Here is a 21,835-nt window from a genome sequence, read left to right on the forward strand (position 1 = left end):
ACACAGATGAAGTGCAAGGCACCGCCCCTTCTGGGCCCCACACACATTACATGTTTGTAGTTGGACATATTTGTGAGTGTCCTGTGAACCCTGTTTAATAGATCTGGACAGTGTCTGAACCAGTCGGCCCAGTGTAACACTAACACATCCCAAGCGTTGTTTTCCTCATATAAGGATTGCGTTGTTTTATATTTACAGCCTGAGGCAATGTACTTTAATAGTGTCTCTCTGTGTTCCTAACTAGGCATGTATTTGTGATCACAGTGCTGTATCGTATATGAATATCATTTATTCATCTGTTAATTGCTCTTTTGTCACCTTTCAGTGGATGTTATGAAACAGATAGACATTCCATCTGTTTTTGTGAGTGAGGTGACGGCCAACTCTCTGAAAGACGACTATATCTATGACAAGGGGTAAGTCTAAGCTCACTTCCCCCGTCTCTCAATCTTTTTTTTTTACCTATAATTTTTATCCCGCGATTTTGCAACCCATTTTTCACCCAGTGCCAATTGTCTATGTAATCCTGGGCTCTGCTCTCCCTCTGCCGCGCCTGGGGAGACAACGGACTGACCTCATGCTTCCTTCAATGCATGAGTAGTCCAAGTTGTTTCTTTTCACCTGACAGGGGGGATTTCCCCGGGATGGACGTATCGCGTGGAAGGAACACGTTATTCCAACCAGTTCCTTTCCCCTCCATCAAGCGCCCCGGCTGGCCAGGGGAAGGCATTATTGAGACCAGGATTACTGCATGTTTTTGTGAGGGTATCAACCCTAGGAGACACGGGGAGAACATGCAAACTCCACATAGAAATGCCCTATCGCCGACCCCACCTAGGGTGTGGGCGCTGATGACGCGGAGGGAGAAACACGCCCCCAGCACCCACAGCGTCCCCTGGCGGGAATCGAACACAGGACCTTCTAGCTGTGAGGCGAAGCGCTAACCACTGCGCCACCGTGCCCCCCCCCCCCCGTCTCTCAATCTTGATTGTAAAATGATTTAAGCCAAAAAGAGAACCCAACCAATGCCAAATCGGTGGGTCCGATGCTTATATTTTCATCGAAAAGTCCAACATTTTTGAAACGATTTGAAACAGCCCCATGTGTTTTGGTATTACAAGTGAATATATATGGCTTTTATCAACAAACAAAAACAAAAACATTCGTCCAATATTTCAAGTACAATATGGTCTCACTGCAGTGGAATAACTACCAAAAGCAGTATTTGCACAGTGCTAAGTCAGTGCAAAGCAAATTTGCATAATGTTGAGCTGGGAAGACTGAGTGTGTAAATAATGTGCTACCCAGTAGCCCACAGTGTGAAGATGGAAGGGCTTTTATATGGCTATGATGATGAGTCATAGAACACTGTTTTACATCAATTATATAAAAATGCAACGCAATGTCGACAACCGTTTTGTGTCCCTTGCTTTTTGTAAGGTGCTGGTTGAACTCTGCAGTGACTAATGGCACACATACATATCTATGCCGCATTTAAGAAGCATCCTATTTTGTTATTGTATTTATTTATTCCTGTTAGCTATAATGGCCTGTGGCTATTTGTATTGTTATATTGTTTTCTTTGAACATGCAGTGGAGATGTTTGGGTTGTGAATACATTTTTGGAAAATTGTGATAATTAGAATAGTTTGCAAATTGACAGGAGTTTACTAGTTTATACTTCTTCCTACTACGTTTCAGACATTGTTTTTATTTTTTCCTGTTTAGATTTTTAGTTTTTTTTTAATTGATGTTCAAAATAATACAAATTCATTCATTCATTACATTTATATTTTAACATGAAAATGAGATTGTGATGGACTTAACGTCAATGAGGCCAGGTTTGAGTGTGTCATTTGACGGCAAATATTGTTTGTAGCTTTTTGTAAATGTGTTTGTTCTGCTTGTCAGGGGCCATGTTGTCCTCATGCCAGACTTCAGCCTGCCTCTGGAATACTACCTGATCCCCTTCCTCATCATCGTGGGAATCTGCCTCATCCTCATCGTTGTCTTCATGGTAAGTAAATGCTACTTCATGTTCTTCAATTCAAAGCAATTACAGGTGCTTCACACAAGGCATTAAGCCACAAAGAGAGACGATTAAAAAATAAAAGTATGATTTGGTGTGGCGGATCTTCCTTGCCTACTGGGAGTGCGTGCAGCATTTCACTCTGATCAGTCCAGTAGTTGCCAAGATTACACACACACATGGACAGACGGAAGGGTGAAAACATAATCTCTGCCTCCCGGCCGTTCCCACCTGGTGGACATCAAGTTGTATAAATATAGTGTGTAGCTGTGGACAGCGTTTCAGATACATCCTATATGAATAGATAGTTTAAGTAGCACATGTAAGAGCACTTGGTGATATAATACACCAGTAGAAAGTGTTGAAGTGGTCTTGATATCATTAATTGACGGTTTCCTTTCTTCTCTGACCCTTGTGTGCACCTAGAACAAACGTTGTACTCTAAGAATAAACATAATAGCTGTAGTCGTGCAGAAACCTCTTATCACATCTTTTGGGGTTTTTGCATAAATGAACGTCCTATCATACTACAGCATCACACAAAAACATTAAAATTTGCAGAACCGCAAGCTCGAAACTGAGCTTGTCGGTCGTCTATTTTTGATGTTTTTTGAATTTGGATCCTGAATTCTGAATTTTGGATATGAGGTTTCCACCCAACAGACGATATTATTGTAGGCCTTGTTCATTTCCCTCCCAACGCGGAATGAAACTGGAAGTCACAAAGCATTTTGAAATGCATGAAAAGTTCAAAATCTTTCATGACATCAAGACATTCTGAAGTTTTCTTTGAAGCCATATGACAGTGCTGTTAATCTTGTTAAGTGTTTCAAAAATGTTATGCCGTTTTTATGCGTTTTAATAAGAACTGCACGCTTTTTAAACTGCAAGGATGGGGGGAAAAAAAGCTCATGGACTGTTCATGGACTTTCTCTCAGATCACCAAGTTTGTCCAGGATCGCCACAGGGCTCGAAGAAGCCGCCTGCGCAAGGACCAGCTAAAGAAACTACCAATCCACAAGTACAAGAAAGGTAAGGGCATCCGAGTTCAGTTTTCTGGTAGATGACTGACTGAGGCTTGTTCGACTCGTCAGAGCACAATGTCAGTCATGTCTTTACCGTTTCCTTCAAATGTTATATGAAATTCACTTCATGAAGAATTTATGGGCACGTTCCTGCGCCCTTGAATGAACAATTTATTTTTTTATATTATTTATTTTCAAATTTAAATGCTTTAGTTCTTTAAAGGTAGGGCAAGTGATATTTTCCGTTAGAATAAGTGTTAAATAGTTCTATATTCTCATAGTACTCATAGAGTGTTTGTTCATTAACGGGAGTGTCGCTGTCTCTCCTGCTCTTTAGTAAACAGAAAATGCATTTTCAGGTCTGGATACCTATCTAATTTATCTAATTAATCAGGAGAAATAACTTGCACAGCATACAGATTAAACAAGTGAAATTAGAAGAGATGGCACACTATCCCCCCGAAAATGCACAGGGAGTTGTAAAAACTCTCCCTCATGCACATCATGAGTCATGGATCGACTCAGATCTGTTGTGTTTGTGTCCAGGTGTTTGTTGTGTCCTTGTTTTTGTCCAGTAGTTTATCTATGTGTTGTCACGCTATGCTGCTGTAACACCTTAATTTCCATTCGCGGATTAATAAAGTATATCTCATCTCATATCAAAATGAAGCTGAAAAATCGGTATTCTTTCCTGATTGAAATCAACATTTTTCAACCCACCTTATTAAAGAGCTGGAGAGACTGGGAGGCATCTGTTACTGAACAAACACTCCATAGCAATGATTACTATCAGAAAATAATGCTTTAACCTTTTAATAAACCTACCTTTTTAACCCTAAAATATCACTTACACTACCTTTTTAAACTGAAGCACCCACCACCCCCAAAAGTAAAATAATAACTTTGTATTCTTGCCACATTCTCAAGCCCCTGAGAACTACCAGCCGCGGTGAACCTGACTATATTATGTGTCTCACTGTTGCACTTAGCAACAACATATTATGTGCACTGTTTATGTTCACTGCTACACTGAAGGCATGTGTTGCAAATGTCAGAGCAATCTTTCATGGTCCAGCAGACATGGCCGTCCATCCATCCCAGCAGCCCAGCTGGGATCTGATAAAAGGACTCTAAACATGATCCTGATCTTGACCTTTAACCACTTAAGCCCCTGTTTGTAATACCTGATCGTCAGTGATGCAAAGTAACTAAGTACAATTACTTAAGTACTGTTGTTAAGTACAATTTTGAGGTATTTGTACTTTACACAAGTATTTCCAATTTTCTATACTTCTACTCCGCTACATCTCGGATCCAAATATCGTACTTTTACTCCACTATGTTTATTTGAAATAAATAAATCTTACTTACTTGTTACTTTGAAGATATGCATTATAATATTATAAAGCATACATCAACCACTTTAGGCCAACCCCGGGATTAATGTATGTGGTCAATCTCCAAGGTTCCATTGATCAGTTGTTCTCAGACCTTTTTCATGCAAAGGACCGCCAAATTAATATGCATTTTACCACGGGACCCCCCATCTGACAACGCTTTGCGCAGTGTTGTGAGCTTGTAGATCGCCTATTTTTTACTATTTCCTTAACATTTGTTTTCTAATTAATCGATTTTCTTATTTATTCATGAAATTACTTATAAGGCAATTGCATTTTCTTTTTTCATCAGAAAAACAGCTTTTTTGGGAATGTTTTTGGAAAATGTTTTGAAATAATAATCCAAAACAAAATATAGGAACGAAAAGAATTAAGGGACCCATAAAAATGTGTCCACGACCCACAAATCAGTGTTTGGGAACCAGTGCCATAGAGCAACTGTAAGCCCACTTCATGGCTTGGCCTTGTTGCTCTTTGTCACGTGACCTGAACCCCAGAGGGGGTTGGATTATATGAACTATGTTCTTATGACACATCAGCCCTCCTGCACCTGAACATAATCCCATTAATACTCGGCTTGGTTTTTCCACAAAGTCCTCCCTGGCCAGATAGATTAGAGCTCCTCTCTCCATGATGGTACCAGACACAGGGCTGACAGCGTGGAATGTTGGAATTAGGGATGGGACGATATGAACATTTCATATCACGATTATTGTGACAAAAGAAATTGGGATTTACGATATTATCGCGATAATCAAAATCCATTATCCTGGGGCGGAACATTTGCCAAAAAATAGCAGATCTACAAGCTCACAACGCGTTGCAATGCGTTGTGAGCTTGTAGATCTGCTATTTTTTGGCAAAGACATTTGATAAAGAGTGAAAAAAAGACTTTCTACCACTTTTTCGAGTCACGTGTTCAAATACTGGATTCTGATTGGCTAAATTCCGGAGGTTATGAGAGGACAACTGCCGCAAAGACTTGTCCGAGATCAATGCGCCTCAGTGTACATCCGGGGACTTCAGGAGGTAGTCGGAACACCTTTCCCCCAACCAACAAATGAAGGTCGCAGCGGTCCTATGTTTACTAACGTGCGTACTATCGTCGCCGATTTATTTGGATCCAATGCAATCCGCCAACTTTAAAGCCCCTTTTCTCTGAACCTATGCCTTTCTGGAAGCGAACAGCCTCTATTTACGGCCGGAACGGTGCTTTTAACTGACGTTAGCTTAGCTGTAAGCTAGACGCATGGATTAGTATGGAGTTGGCGCCATCTGTTGGTGAGTAGAAGATGTTGTTGGTGGAACTATCTGCTGTCTCGCGGAAGTTTTATAGGCAATAATGATTGTAACTTAAGATCCTTGCAAGTTACAACTATGTGTTTTCTTTCATGTATACGGGAAAAAGTGGTAGAAAAGCTATTTACCACTCGGGGTCGGACATTATGCTCTCATAATGTCCTGAGTGAGGATGTTATCGGACTCGGCTGCGCCTCGTCCGATAACACCCTCACTGCGGACATTATGAGAGCATAATGTCCTCTCACTCGGGGTAAATTGCTTACATCAAAAACATACAGTATATTATAAGTACCTTTTACCAATTATAGAGGGTTTAAGTGGTACCAGATATTCAAAGTACACACAGCAAATGAAAGGTGAATTGATTCCAGTGCATGACGGGGGACGATATCACGATAAATGAAATCTCCACGATACGATTAACGTGAGTGTTTCTTATCGCGATAAACGATAATATCGCTTATCGTCCCATCCCTAGTTGGACTCGTCTCCGTCTTTGTGGCTACGAGTGTTGAAACTTATTTCGCGTTTGTTCGAGACCTGTTGAGCGGGCACAGATACCAGGGTGGAGTTAGAATGGTGGAGAGGGAAGCCTATGTCGTTGCTGTTGGGCAGAAACCTCTTATCTCCCTATTCTTTTGATTCCATATAGTGTTTTTTTCGTAAACTAACTCCCTACTTGATCACACCACAGCGTCACACAAAAAGCATCAGTCAGTAGCAGATCTGTAAGCTCGAAGCGTGAACCAATCGATGCGTTTCGAGCATGTCGATCTGCTACTTTTGCCATCTTTGAATTTGAATCCTGGTTAACAGTTTTGGACATACATGTATGAGGTTTCCACCGATATGAGACATAAAACAAAGTCACGCTTGGCCGCCAACTGGGAGGTAATCCTGACAGGTCGTTGTGATCTTTGCCCAGGAAAAAGTATGCGAGGGGATTTGTCTTCTGCACACGTCTGTCAAGCGCTGGACTAGAAAGTTATGGAGTCCCGTCTCATTTCTGAATCTCACCCCCGTTTCTTCCCTGCGCTAAGGGTCGGTTTGGCTATAGCGGTGTTTTGCAATGCAAATGCACTTGAGAACTACTTTGTGTGCTTAAGTAAATTGACGATGTCCGATTGTCCGTCACAGCCTGGTGGTTTGGACGTATTTGCAGGCCTTCCCTCAGTCACGACGCACATGCTAACGAACCCCCTTGCAAAGCCACAAAAACACATCCACTGCCACGGACTCGTTCTCACGTCCAGGATTTGTTAACTGGTTACCATGGTAACCGATAGCCCCCCGCGTTGCTGGGTTGTTTCCCTTGATTCCTTGCGGACTACAACATCTGCTGACTTCCGGTTCCTATTGAGTTGTGTTCATCCTTCTGCAGAGAAATGCATACATCTCGACTTCTTTTCCCATATCACCCGTTTGGTCAAAATGGCCTGTATTCTATGGACCATAATGTACGAACGGATCATAGCGGTTATATTTTTTCTTCTCTGCATGAAAGAAAAGACTTTGAATGGCCATGAACGGGAGCAGCCACATGTATGGCGCCACAGAAAATCTGGTAAATATAATAGAAAAAAGCCTTGTGGCAGTCAAAATGTTAATACCAAAGAAAGAAAAGAAAAAGACCATTACTGCATCAAAAGTGATCAACAAACTATTATATAAAAACAGGTGAAACATTGGCCACATTTGTCAAATAAAGTAAGAAAGAGGCAAACATTGTGAAAATAGCCGGTCTACACTTCCATTTGTGAGCGTCCATTTGTACGGTCTCAAAGTTACAGTTCCGTAAGGGTCCAACCTTTTCGACAGGAAGCATATCGCCACATTGTCACAGGAAATGATGCCTTGCGTTGGCTGGAGAAGACTCTTATGCACTCCCGTGAGCTGGCTCTTGAGTGTTGTGTTGGTGACACAAACTGGGAACGCCAAATCCAATTCCACCTAATCAACCTTTAAAGGAGTAGTTCACCCCCAAAATGACTTTTTTTTCTATTGATTAGTCACGCCATGGAGACTAGAGTTCAATAATATCTTTTGTTTTTTGTCACATTCCTAAGACAAAAATGTGATAACAATAAAATGTACCCCCATCCGGAATCAATGGGGGTAAATTTACTCGAATCAAATTTTTGTCTTAGGAATGTGACAAAAACAAAAACAAAAAGATTATTGAACTCTACTCTCCATGGCGTGACTAATCAATAGAAAAAAAGTCATTTTGGGGGTGAACTACTCCTTTAAGCCCTGCGGGGCTCTGGGCAGCAATGCTGGCCTGGCAAGGAAGGAATCCACTGGCCTGCTTGTGTTTGTGGGGAAGTGCAGTAAGGATGGCAGCCCCTCCTGTTGTCTGATGGGGCTCAGAGTGAGGCTGTGTGCTTTAACCCTGCTTTAAGACCTGAGGACCATTCTACCAATGTCTTCTAAATCAGTTGTTCTCAAACTTTTTTGTGCCAAGGTCCCCCCTCTCCAGTAGAGGTCTTCACGGGTCCAATTTGAACTACCCGAACCCAAAAGGACCCGGGGGAAACGGACCCGGACCCATATGGCCCCGTCTATCATTTGGAATTTGAGAACCGTTACCCGATCAGCCCCGAGACGTGATGGATCCGATCCGAACGGCCCCGCCTGTTATTAGAAAAATTGGATCCGATACCCGAGCAGAACGAGAGATCCGAGACCCGAACCTGTCGCCCCGAAATGAAAGAATGCCAACGTTATTATATTAAGAGTTGTATCAGACATATTTCTTACCTAACGTCGCCACGGTGCTGCTGTTGCTGTCAGCGGCGCTGTGCCTCTCGCCAAAAGATGATCTTTTCCCAGACCAGTAAGTCAATGCGGACAGTTTGTAAATACAAATAAATCCATGTTTTTATTCCTTCTTCATTGGCTAGCAAATGCTAATGCTATCGTTTTCTGTCGCATGTGTTGTTCATTATATCTTTCTGCTTTGAGTGTCCATTTTGCTCTGCAGAGCATGACAACACGCAATGACAACTCCATTGTAAACCGTTAACCAAAACGTTACGTTAATATCTTTGATAATAATAACAATCCAACTGATACAGTCAGTGTTGTTGTGACTGAGTGAGTTCTACTTCTCAGTTCTCACAACCAATGCAACAGATTACATGCTGCATCTTTAGTGCCATCGTGTGGCGTTATCTATTTGGTGCAGTTGTTGCGTTCACTTTCACTTCAATCTCGGCCTGTCTCGGCTCCACTCGGGTAACAGGAGATACCCGGGGAACCGGGGCAGACGGCCCCGGCCCCGGCCCGCCCCGCGGTAAAAGCTAGAAAACGGCCCCGTTACCCGGCTCGGTTCGGTTCGGATCGCGGGTAATTTCGGATCTCGGGCAGGTCCGAAGACCTCTACTCTCCAGTATTGAAAAATGGAAACACTCAAGTAAAAATACCTCAAAATTGTATTCAAGTACAGTACTTGAGTACTGTAAATCGCCTCAGGATTCAAATTCAAAAATTGCGAAAAGTAGCAGATCTACAAGCCCAAAAAGCGTTGCTTTGCACCACGTTTCGAGCTTGTGGATCTGCTACTTTTGATGCTATTATGTGACGCTGTTGTATGATCAAGTATTGGGCGTTAATTTACAACAACAAAAACACGAAAAGTTAAAAAACGTGCAGATAAGCGATTTCTGCCCGACAGCAACGAAATGTACTTTAGTTCCTTTCCGCCAGCTCTTTTAATCACTCGCTGCTGCCTCAGCGCAGCAGCAGCGCGGCATTGAGTCAACAACCCCCCAGGGGTCAGGCTGGCTCTGCCCTCCTAAATGGAATGGCATCCTGGGTACTTGGCCAGAGTAGACACAGAGGAGACACAATGCTCATTTATCTACCTGCACCGCAGCGACGACAGCAGAGAATCGCTGAGCTGCCCTTAAATCACAAGACGACTGTCGGCGTGCTGTTGAAAGCGACATGCGGACGGCTGTGAACGCACGTCGTTTGACGGTTGTGACGAGGAAGGTATTTTTAGAGTCAGCGTTGGTTGTGTGGCACCGCTGTGTGTTGAGCGCTGTGCCGCTGTCACTGTGAGATCTTCATGACCTCACTGTTCCTGTTCCCATTTGGCACAGTGTCCATGCACTCAGGTGTGTGGGTGCATGTGCATGGTAGATAGACCGTTGTGAGGAACCATTTTCCTGGAAACATTGTTGTTTTATGCTTAGAAAGGTGTTTTCAATTTGATTGAAATTTGATAAGATTCAGGTTGGCTTTAGGGTTCGGATTAGACATTCAGAGGTCAGGTTTAGGGGTTAAGAGTTCCAATTATGCTTGATCATACAAAGTTCCACTCTGGTGTCGTGCACCGAAAAATAGCCGACCTATGAGCCTGTGAGCCTTTACATCTGCTATTATATTCGGCTTTAGGCTTACGGGCAAAAAAAAGGCATTCATGAAATCACGGTCCTAAAATGTTGATGTCCTCACAACTATATTAATGCAAATCTGTGTGTGTGTGTGTGTGTGTGTGTGTGTGTGCGTGTGCGCGCGTGTGCGTGTGTGTGTGTGTGCGGTACAGTGTGGGAAGGATGCCTAATGCTGCTCTCTATGCATCGGCTAAAACTGAGGGAGAGGGGGGTGAGTTAGGGGGTCGTGGGGGGGTGTAGGGTTCTCTCTTGAGGGACATCCACGGTGCCTAAATTCAGCCGCCACCTTCAGGAAGTTTTACCAAAGGGATAATTAAGAGAGACCACTGGAACCTTTAATTAAACGTTGCTGTTGGCTGGTCGTCTGCCAAAGTAGCTGCTTGTCAGAGAGAAGAGACAAACATAACCGGCGGCAGCCAAATATGTGCCGGCGTTTTGGCTGGTGACGGCTTAATTTCCTCCTACTCTGATCCTAGATGAATTGGCCCGCTAATGCATGCTAATGATGTCATTACAGCGCCTCAATTAGGCTACTCATCAGCATCATCCCCGCCCCGGCTTTTTGTATTCATCTCCCCTGCTTTTATTTATCATTATTCGCAACACTAAGCAAATCCTTGTTGGTTCATTCTTCATATCGTTGCCGTCGGCAGAAACCTCTTATCTCCATGTTTTAACTTTTTGTGTATAATGTAAATTCAGTAATTCACGTCCTTGATCAGCTAACCGGAATGCTCGCCATCTTTTTTTTTCCCGCTGACCTCACGCCCTACCGCTCAATTATTGGGTGGTTCTTGTATTCTTTTATTTGTTTTACTGAGGATAAGGTTAGAAATAACCTTTAGGGTTAGACAGTTTTACTGAGGTTAGGATAGGAATAGGGTTAGGTTTTGGCATGGTTTTGCTGAGGTTAAGGTTAGAAATAACCGTTTAGGCATAGTTTACAGAGGTTACGTTTAGGAATACCAGGCAGAGACCGAGGCGTGTTTTGGGGCGAGCTTTCTGGTATTCCTTGATCATACAGTACTACAGCGTCACACAAAAGCACCAAAAGTAGCTTGTAGATCTGCCACTTTTGCTATTTTGGAATTTGAAAAGTAACAGTTTTGGACGTTTCCGCCCGAAAGAGAAGATTTGTGTATTGATGCTGTGTGGCAGTGTGACCATGTGAGTCAGTCACGGTATAATCTTACCAGATGTGACACAGCATTGTGGTGTGGGTTCCTGGGCAGATGATTAACGTCGCAAAGCAAAGAGAGATTGATTTGACAACAAAACATGTACTGTATTGACACCATAGCAAGCTGTCAGAAAAGCAGTAGAGACACTCGTCAACACTTCAGAAAGCTATATAGTCTAGTAATTCTAGGAAAAAAATCCACTCAGGTTGGAAAAAATTGTGTTATTTAGTTTCTCAACTGATTCTGACAGGAAATTAGGCCTACTAGCCAGGATAAAAAATCGACCATAATCTGCTCACTGCAAATACCCACAGTGGCCATATCAAGTTGGGCTCCCATCGACTTTCTATACAGGAGGAAAATACCCAGAAAATCCATTGCAAGCATTTGTTTTGCACAAAACACATTCCTTAGGCTAAAAATGCCCCCAGAAAATGATGGTTTAGTGATGAAAAGTGATGAGTCATCACTTTTCATCAGTTTTGTGGGCGTTTTCTGGGGCCAATGAATGTTTTTTGTGCAAAACAAATGCTTGCAATGGATTCAGCATCATGACAAACCCCTAGTTAGACCCCTCACATCCTACTTAAAGCAGATTTCTTTCTGGGTATTTTCCTCCTGTATAGAAAGTCGATGGGAGCCCAACTTGATTTGGCCACTGTGGGTATTTGCAGTGAGCAGATTATGGTAGATTTTTTATCCTGGCTAGTAGACCTAATTTCCTGTCAGAATCAGTTGAAAAACTAAATAACACAATTTTTTCCAACCTCAGCTTTATTTTTACTTGACTAATAATGTTCTGCCCCTTATGCAGGTTAAAGGTGTTGAATGGTACCATTGCTGTTATTGTAGCCTGACCATAAACTCTGTGTCAGTCTGATAATCAAGCTACTATTGTTGCCTTTTTGTGCTTTAAACACAAGGTTGAAAACTGCTCTAGCCCACTACTTAGACCTGAGGCTGATTCTAAAAATGGCTTCCAAATCATGACGTGGATGCTTTCCCGGATTGAATGGCCTAGTCATGAGTCATGACACTTATCTCCATCAGTCCAAAAAAAATGGTTTGGCTGAGTTCTCTGCAAGTGCTTTCCCTCAGGTGTGCAAAGAAGGACAGACTAATGTCATTGCAACCTCCCAAAATAATTACAAAGGTTATAGCGCTTTAATTGTGTGGTAAAATTACCTGCATCCACTCAAGATTGGAAAAGAGCTTTTGCTAAAGTAGACGAGAGCGCACAGTGGTACTGGGTAGGGAGTGTTAAAGAGCACAATTTGCAGGCGGAAGACAGTAAATCATGGAAAGGGGGCTACTTTTGGACCAAAATCACAATTCATGAACAAAGATTGCATCATGAAATGATTTCATTATCTCCAGGTTGTCACTGCCTGCCTGCACTACACTGCAGTTGACAAGATGACAGACAATCGATAGCTACACCATCATGGTTCTGATGTCAGATATGTTTCTGGGTGCAAAACTTTGAGGGTGCTCTTCAGCCTGAAAACTACAATATCTACCTGAATAACTTAGTCAAAAAAAATATTATGATTATATATGACACAGAGTAGAACCGCTGCTCCTTCACTTGGAAAGGAGCCAGCTAATGTGGTTCGTGCATCTAGTACAGATAGTACAGATGCCCCCCGAGCGTCTCTTAGGGAGGTCCTTGCTGCACGTCCCACTGGGAGGAGACCCCCTGGCAGACCAAAGACCAGATGGGGGATTATATCTCCACGCTGGTCTTGGACCGCCTCGGGATCCCACAGGAGGAAGTGGCTAATGTTGCTCGGGAAAGGAAAGGGAAGTCTGGAATTCTCTGCTGGAACGGTTTTCCCCGTGACCAGATTCCAGATATGCGTTTGAAGATAGATAAATGGATTATATTATTATTATTATTATTATTATTATTATTTTTTTGTCCTAAAGGGTCTTCAACAGGGGGTCCGGGACCCCTAAGGGGTCCTCAGAGTTACTACAGGGGATCCTCCAAATCTTTGTGTGATAGAAACTCGACTTTTTTTAATAAAAAACACTTGAACCCTTCCATATTCTGCGTCCATATTCTGATAACTTTAGCCAGCTCACAACACCTCGCGCTGCGAGGCGTTGTGAGCTTGTAGATCGGCTATTTTTGGCAAAGAGGTTTGGTGTAGAGGGGAAAAAGAGCAGACTAAGTACAGAGTGAAAGGTAAAGTTTATTAAAGGTGTATTCAGTGATGATGAAAGTGGCCGGGGGTCATCTTGTCCCTTACAGCGTGGAAATGTTTAGTTTTTTATAGATTTTTTACACCATTATAATGTTCTCGTTTTGATCATTAGACCCAATCACTGAATATCGGTAGGCCTACGTCTCCAGCTTCAGGATATGTATGATACTGATTTACTGTGGAATTTTATGAGATCAGTTTACAATCTAGGCATTTAGCAGACGTTCTTAATTCAGAGCGACTGTGGTTCTCAAAACTTTTATTTTGACCATTATAAGTAAACATCATAGCATAACTACGGCCATACTATACTCTACCCTGATTGGTCGAGGACTGGCTGGCCACCTCTGAAAACCGAATCTAGCTATGCTCGTAACACGGGCCATGGTGGAAGTCCTTATATGGTCAGCACACATTCTAGTGAGGAGAATGAATGGAAAATGTACCAATTATATTTTTAGTTGAATGAAATACAATCACTGAATATACCTTTAAGTATTGATGGTTCAAGTGGTTATATATTTGAAAACACACATTAACATGAATACAAAATACACTGATGATTGTGCTGTCAAACGATGAAACTATATATGGAATCTCTGAAAAGGTTGTGGGGTTCCCTGCTTCATCCCTCTCTCAACTAAGGGGTCCTTGGCCTGAAAACATTGAAACCCCTGGTTTATCTCATTGTGTTTTTCCTCTACATTATTATTATTGTCCCCGTTTGATTAGTACTGCACCATTATTATTATCATTATTATTATCCCCACCAGCGCCCTGCTGCAGTTCTCATAAAGAATTTGGCAGGAGACTGAGAGACTGATGTGGTGGATGTGTGCTGGATGATGTCAGACTTGAGCATTTTGAGCTTGTAGATCTGCTATTTTCAAACATTTTGCACTTTTAATTTCGGTACTTTAAGTACATATTGATGTCAACACTTTCATACTTTTACTCAAGTACATTTTGAATTCCGGACTTCTACTTGTAACAGAGTATTTCTACATTGCAGTATTGACACTTTTACTTAAGTAAAGAACGCCAGTACTTTTTCCACCCCTGCTTACAAGGGATATGAGAGTCCAGTCCCAACACGGGGGCAAGACAAGACAAAGGTCATCTGTGTTGAACGGGTGCACACAATGAGCCCTGTCAATGAAAAGCGGCAGCGCCCCGCGTAATTGGCGCACAATAACACCAAGGGTCTGCACAGCGGGTAAGTGTAAGATCTGTGGCAGTGGCTTGGGGATTATGTAACAGCGCAGGCCAACCACAGCTGTCGGCATGCAGCAGTGCTCTGCCATTACGCTGACTTATGCCCCAGCGTTATTGCTGGGCCCTTGCGTCATCCATCCTCCCAACAGTCACAGGGCTATAAGTCTGGTGTGTGATGGGGCTTTTTGGCCTTTTGGCTGCGGGTCAGGGCAAGGGTGGAGCGGGGCCCTGCCTTTTTTATATGTGGTTCTATACCAGCAGACAGACGGGGTGGCTGGCCTGGCTATGGCAGGGCAGGCAGAAGTGGAAACCTCATTCTGTGCACACTAACACAAGAATGACAATGTCACAGGAAAAGAGACAAACGGATTGAGGAAACTGATTGAGTGGTGGGGAGGGTGGTGTTTTTCCCTTGTGTGTCGTGTCCCCGTACACTCTCTGTCCCAGCACTTCCTAAATCGATTCAACGTCCATAGCATATCATTCATTTATACTACAGCATATACATGTATTTGCTGCTATGCTACGCACCTTATGTCTTACCTCGGGTACTTGTACCTGTAAAACTTTCACGTGACAATAAAGTTGAATCTGTTTGAGCTGAGCTGCCGAGCACATTGCTTAGCCAGCCTGGGAGAGACCGGGCTCTCCCTCTGACCCTTGCTCTCCAGGCTGTGGCCTTGGATACTGGAGAACAGGCCTTTGCTGATGAGTCACCGTGCCCCTCCTCCTCCTCCCCCCATGGGCTGGTACAGTAGTCTGCCAGATAAAGCCTCATTTAGCCTACATTTGCTGGAAGGACCACATGGCGGTAAACAGTATGCAACAAAAGCTGCAACGAATGATTAATCTGTTGATTCCTTCTTTTTCATTGATATGATAAATGGATTTCAGACCACCAAATGACAGTATAAGCCTTATACTGTTGCCGCGGTTGTTTTACCGGGTAATCAAGTAAAACATTATGGTAAATGCTCAAATACTGCCAGAACGGGCTGGGCCTAAAATGTATGCTAATTAGTCGGGCCAGGCCTCTGGCTCAATGAAAAAATAAAGCATTTTAATTATAATAAAATGAATAATTATGTTCTGTCTGTTTGTGTATGTATCTGTTATGAAGATGAAGAAGCTGACTGGTGTTTCACTTTTACTCTATGATAAAGTTCTCAAATTCTGCCCGAACCTGACCCGACTTTTTCGTTTAAAATGTATGCTAATTCGTATACATTATACATTTTGTCCAGTTAGGGCCGGGCCTTATGTTTCAGGCCCCGTTGAGAACTCTACTCATGACCCAAACTGACATCTTGAAATTGCTTATATGTTCATACAGCTCTTCATTTGATGCAACAAAGTCAAACGTTCACATTTTGAATTCACAAGTTATATTATTAGAAGAAACAGTTTATACATTTTTACTTGAAATGTAATTCGATAACTTTTCGGGTGTTCAGTCATTTAACTAAAGGCTACTTTTAACCAAACCGATTCGGCCGCGAATCGGCGGCGGAAGGCGGCGGATAGCGTCTGTTGCCGAACGGGAGCTCATCGTCGGGTTTTCGGCAGCGGGTCGGGAACGTTATCGACCGAAAACTGGAAAACTGGACATGCTCAGTTTTGTTGAGTCGCCCCTCGCCGTCGGTAAGATTGAGGGAGTTGTAGAATAGTTGCTACTGCTGCAAAACCAAGCCAAAATAAGCCAGAGACATTTTCCCGTCGCATACTTTTACTAAATACCATATTCTCAATCTCCAATCTCAATTCCTATTCCAATCTGATCCAAAGCAAAGCTAGTAGTAGGCTAGTAATAGTACAGCAGCTGCCCGTGTTGTTGTTTTTTTTTTTTCTTCTCCTCTGCACGGAGAACAGTCACGTACAGAGTGCCTCCGGGTTCGGTTGCCAGATTCTGTGAGTGAAATAAGCGACCAGGTCTAGCCCAAAAGCCGCGACCAGTTTCACCTCTGAGCTCTATTACATTAGTTATTTTATAAAATAATGTTGAAAGCAAGGCCAAATAAGCAACTACACTTCAGAAACAAGCCCAAACAAAAGCAACCCACAAATAGTAACATTATAGGAAAACAGGATCAACGTTGCTTATAACGAGCAGACCTGGCACCACTGCCATACAGTAACTACAGTCGGCGTCGTCTGAAAAAATAAATAAGTGCTTAGTTTTTTGCAGTTCTTTGCAGTTCTTTGCAGTCTGTATACAGTCAGACGGAGTCTCCTGTAGGCTGTTTGGTGTGGAGACACCTTAAGAGGCATACCGTGCAGTGTAATGCATGTTCACAGGCTCTGTACGCCGCGGCATAGTTTCAGATAAGATGGGATCAGATAATGCTCTCGGAACATAACTGCTCAGGAGGTTGTGTTAACCCCTTAAGACCTGAAAAATACCTAAAAGGTTTTCTTTTCTTAAAAAAACGTTATGTTTCTTTATCTGTGGTGCTCAAAGCTTTTAATGTCAAGGACCCCTAGAATTATATGTATTTGACCACGGATCCCCATCTCAATATTTTGTTCCAGGGACGCCCCAGAATCAAAGATATGAGTTAAAATGTTTGCTTTAAAAGAATATATATATTCAAATATTTGCAAAAATAGCAGATCTACAAGCTATAAGTATATACAAAACAATGGTTAAAGTAGTTACCTAGCCTTCCCAGTCTAAATGGGAGCCACTGGGAGGAGCAAGCAGTGCTGTTACTCAAGACTTTTGAATCTGAGGTGACGACACTGGAACCAGATGTTCCAGCAACACATTTTAAAGTACAAATAATCCGCCACAGTGAAATCAAACGGAAAAACTGTCTCTCCGTGCAGACCATGCTGCTTGTGAGCTGCAACGAGGCCCAGAAGTTTGGAATCCGACCCCTGTCTTGTGTCATGTCTTTCCTTTCTGTCTGGCCCTTGGTTTCCTGTCTCTCTACTACACTCTCCTATCTGAAATATATATATAAATTACCAAATACAACACAAACCGATAATGGACGGGGCAATTAGCTTCTGTTGAAATGTTCACATACAACGTCAGTAAAGATATTATATCAGCAGTTTATTTTATGATGGTTGGTTCTGGTTGTTATGGAAACGTAAACACTCACATAACTTAACAGGTTGTGGAAATTGTCTGTTTATGGAAGGATTACTGGATTTACTGTTTGTAGTGGAAAAGATCCAATAAAGCACACACATCATATACTGTATATACAGTCAATATTACCGGTACACATGTAACACACACACACACACACACACACACACACACACACACACACACACACACACACACACACACACACACAATGAGACGTGGATGTTCTCTCTTATATCTCTCAGTGACGTTACCCTGGCCTCACACGTCGTTACTGTCTGCTTGGCTCAAGCAGTCTGCATCTCTCTCTCTCTCTCTCTCTCTCTCTCTCTCTCTCTGTGTCTCTCTTTCTGTCTCTGTCTCTCTCTCTCGCTGTCTCTCTCTCTCTCTCATACTCATACTCATACACACATTTTACTCATTTCAAGTTCAGTAGGACAGTGTGATTCCTCTGAGAGCCAGACAGGAATACTACCGCCAGTGGCTGACTAATGCACAACGAAATGGAACAACTGCACTTTGCTGTTTTGGACTTCACTTTTGTTCTACTGGCCCCAAAATGTTAGGAATTCCCTCCCAGCAGTCGTACGTCAGTCCTAAACACATAAATTGGCTGCCATTGAGTTTGTTAAGCCTTAACAACAAAACAAAAAAAACAACTTAACTTACTTAAGCCCTTTGCACACAGGCGCGTTTATCCGTACGGATAAAACGGACAATTTCACTTTTTAAAAAGAAAACAATGATTCTCTATGACCTCATGCACACTGGATCCGAATTGGCCGTGCGACGAGTGGCTGCGACCGTGCGTCTTTTTCTCGATCTAACCCAGTTCGATTTGTGCGTCTTATCGCATGCGGTAAAAAAACTCATCACTCCTTTTATGACTCCTTTTGGGATCCGCAGCGCCGATTCCGCACAGCATTGCACACCAAATCCAATGTGTTTTATTCATGCAGCAAACGAAAAAAACGCAACTGTCCTGTGTACAAAGGGCTTTACTCCAACACCGGTGTTGCCTGCGGTAAATGGCAGATCTACAAGCTCACATTTTGAGCTTGTAGCTATGACACCGGCACGCAACTAAGTATAAATCAGGCCGCTTTACACAAATGGTTTTAACTGACGGTCATTGCCATTCTTATAGCCCTGCAAGCTCAGAGAGAGACAGAGGCCTGTTTGTTTACAAAGGCTTAAACGGACTGGCCCCTCCATACTGTATATCACTGAACTCCTGTCTTAATCCCCCACCATCAGGACCCTCAGGTCAGCAGATAGGGGGACACTTGCTGTCCCATCATCTAACAAGATACTCAGGGTGGACCGCGCCTTTGCTGTCACTGGCCCAAACTTGTGGAACAGCATTCCCGTCACTCTTAAGTTTGCCCCCTATGTTGAAGTTTTTAAAACCAGGCTTAAAACATTTATATTTTCACATGCCTTTGAATCCCCCTGATGAACTGTGCACTATTGATTTTTTCCCCTGCTACTTTTAATGTTTTAATGTGAAGTACTATAGTTGTACGTTGTCCATTTTATCTTCTATGATTGTTTGTAATGATGCATTTTTGACCTGTGAAGCACTTTGGTACAATGAGAGTTGTTTTTAAATGTGCTATAAAAATAAACTTGATTTGATTTGAAGAGGTGGGTTTTGAGGGAGGTTTTGCACAGGGCAGTTTCTTGAAAACCTTTGAAGATCGCTTGCCTATGACATGCCTAAATTAGGGATGCCCAATTTAGTTGAAAATGGTTAAATTATCTGATCTCAATAAGATGCAAGTAAAATGTCTCATCTCAAAATGCTCCCTTCCCACCATTAAAGCAACCCCTCCGCCCACAACCAGCAGCAGGCAGGTAGGAAGGAAGGAATGGCTGCCAATAACGGCCAGCGTTTTTCCCTTTTTCAGTCCTGACGTTTGCAGGGAGAGTCACTGACTGGCGGGGCCGCTTCTCAACACAGCCCAGGAATTTCTCGACAACGCACTGTTCTGCACTCCCTTTTGGAATTCCACAGCGTTCCTCTCCCTTCCTCTAACCCTGGCCGGGAGAAGGAGGAGGGTCGGTGTGTTTATGTAAGCTCTAAATGAGCATGTTTTCCCCGGCCTGGGCTCTCTGACGGTGTGTGTTCGTGTGTGTGTGTGTGTGTGTGTGTGTGTGTGTGTGTGTGTGTGTGTGTGTGTGTGTTCGTGCCAGGGCTGCATGTGACCGTATAAGGATGGGGAGTCACTCTACATCTAACCACCAGCCCCTCCTCTCCTCACTCATCCTCAGTGGTGGAAAAAAAGTAAATCAAATTCAATCAAGTAAAAGTACTCATTTGGCAGAATGTCCCTTTTCAGATGTATAAAGATCATTTGAAACTAACAGATCTACAAGCTCACAATGCGTCGCGACGCGACGCATTGTGAGCTTGTAGATCGGCCATTTTCAAATGTTCAAAATGTATGTAGGGCTGAAGTGGTTGATGTGTTTTTTAATAAGAATCAAAATCTACAAAGTAACTAAAGTATTGGAAATTGGAAAAACTCAAGTATAACACTTCAAAATTGTACTTAAGTACATTAGCCTACTTAAGTAAATGTACTTAGTTACTTTACACCACCTCCTCTCTCATCCTCTTCCTTTACTCTCCCAGAGCAACTTGGCAACTCAAACGGCAGGCGGGCGACGGATCTGACTCAACCCCCCGTCTCTCTCTCTCGCCTCATTTAAAGCGTTTTTGTTATCTGTCTGTCACTATCCTATCCGCTTCATCTTTTTTTGAGTCGTCTTCGCCCCAACTCTCTCCCAAAATGTTCATTGCTTTTAACTACATTAACCCTGGCGTCTCTATTTTTGGAGCATGTCATTATAAGGTGAACATTTTTGAGGATCTTTAGAAACATTTTCAAAAACAGCCGATCCACAAGCCTGCATTGGGTAACAATGTGACACGTTGTGAGCTTGTAGATCAGCTATAAGTAGTGTTGTAGTGGAAAATAGGGCTTGGAAGTGGTTAAAATCTTTTTTTTCCCCCTCAGTCCACAAAAGTCCCTCTTCTGTTCCCCTGGAACCTCGTGCTGGATGGGGGGAGGGGGGGGGGGTTTATGCAGGCATGGGTCCAGCGCAGACTCAGGAAATGCTGAACTGTGTGGCACTGAGTGTGCTATTTTGAGTGAGCTGCCGAGAAAAGTTCAATGCCTTATTAAACTCTAGTCTAAAGAATGCACTCGGAGGGAGGAGGAAAAAAGACTTGAATGTGTTAATTTCAGTAGTTAATTCATTGAGCATCGTGGTAATTGTGAAGGGGGGGAGCGTGTCGATATTGCAACATAATGTAGCATCTGTTCGATGGTCCATTCTTTCAACATGGGTGAATGTTAACCTGGTGAAAAGCTAACCTGCCAACGTGGGTGAGTAGCTAACCTGCCGACGTGGGTTAATGTTTATCTCTATGCCTAAACCTAACCCAAACCCTAACCTTAACCTCAGTAACCGTGACGCGGGTGAGTAGCTAACCTGCCGACACTCATAGTCGAAAGAATGACCCATCGAAAGAGCGAGATTTCTCCGTGAAGGGGAGCTCACTAGCAATGCTATCAGTCTTCACTTAATGCCTTTTAGCTTCACAACACTAATTTGGAGTCTTGCCATTTCACTTTTGACAGACAGACAAAAATATGAAAAAGTCAACATGACGATAGTTAACAGGAATACAAAAATGTTTACATTTGGTTTACCAGTGTTCTAAAAATACGCGGTTTGGATGGGCATCTACTGTACCATGTTAAAACGTAGTGGTGTTGTAGTTGTGGATGGTTTTTTGTTTTTGTTCTCTCAATTCCTTTCCATCTACTAACATCATAATTGCTGAGGTAAACATCCTCAAATCAAGGACGACCAACCAGGGCATGGGAATTGTCTCAAAATCCATGTAGTCCAATACGTAGACACAAAAGTGGTTTTCAGAAGAGAAGCTGCTCTGTGAAGCATTCTG

The 21,835-nt window shown here is 42.8% G+C and overlaps 1 protein-coding gene across 1 annotated transcript in view; it reads left to right on the top strand.

The window, feature by feature from the left end:
* rnf13 (ring finger protein 13) overlaps positions 1-21,835 on the top strand; it is an 86,314-nt gene that overhangs the window by 51,706 nt on the left and 12,773 nt on the right. Inside the window, exons 6-8 of the mRNA XM_080736619.1 lie at positions 326-416; positions 1,912-2,017; positions 2,968-3,061. Coding sequence (XP_080592745.1) covers positions 326-416; positions 1,912-2,017; positions 2,968-3,061 — 291 coding nt within the window. The remainder of the gene's footprint in view (positions 1-325; positions 417-1,911; positions 2,018-2,967; positions 3,062-21,835) is intronic.

Source organism: Nannobrachium achirus (assembly GCF_963921795.1).
Source record: "Nannobrachium achirus genome assembly, chromosome: 1".
Taxonomy (NCBI): domain Eukaryota; kingdom Metazoa; phylum Chordata; class Actinopteri; order Myctophiformes; family Myctophidae; genus Nannobrachium; species Nannobrachium achirus.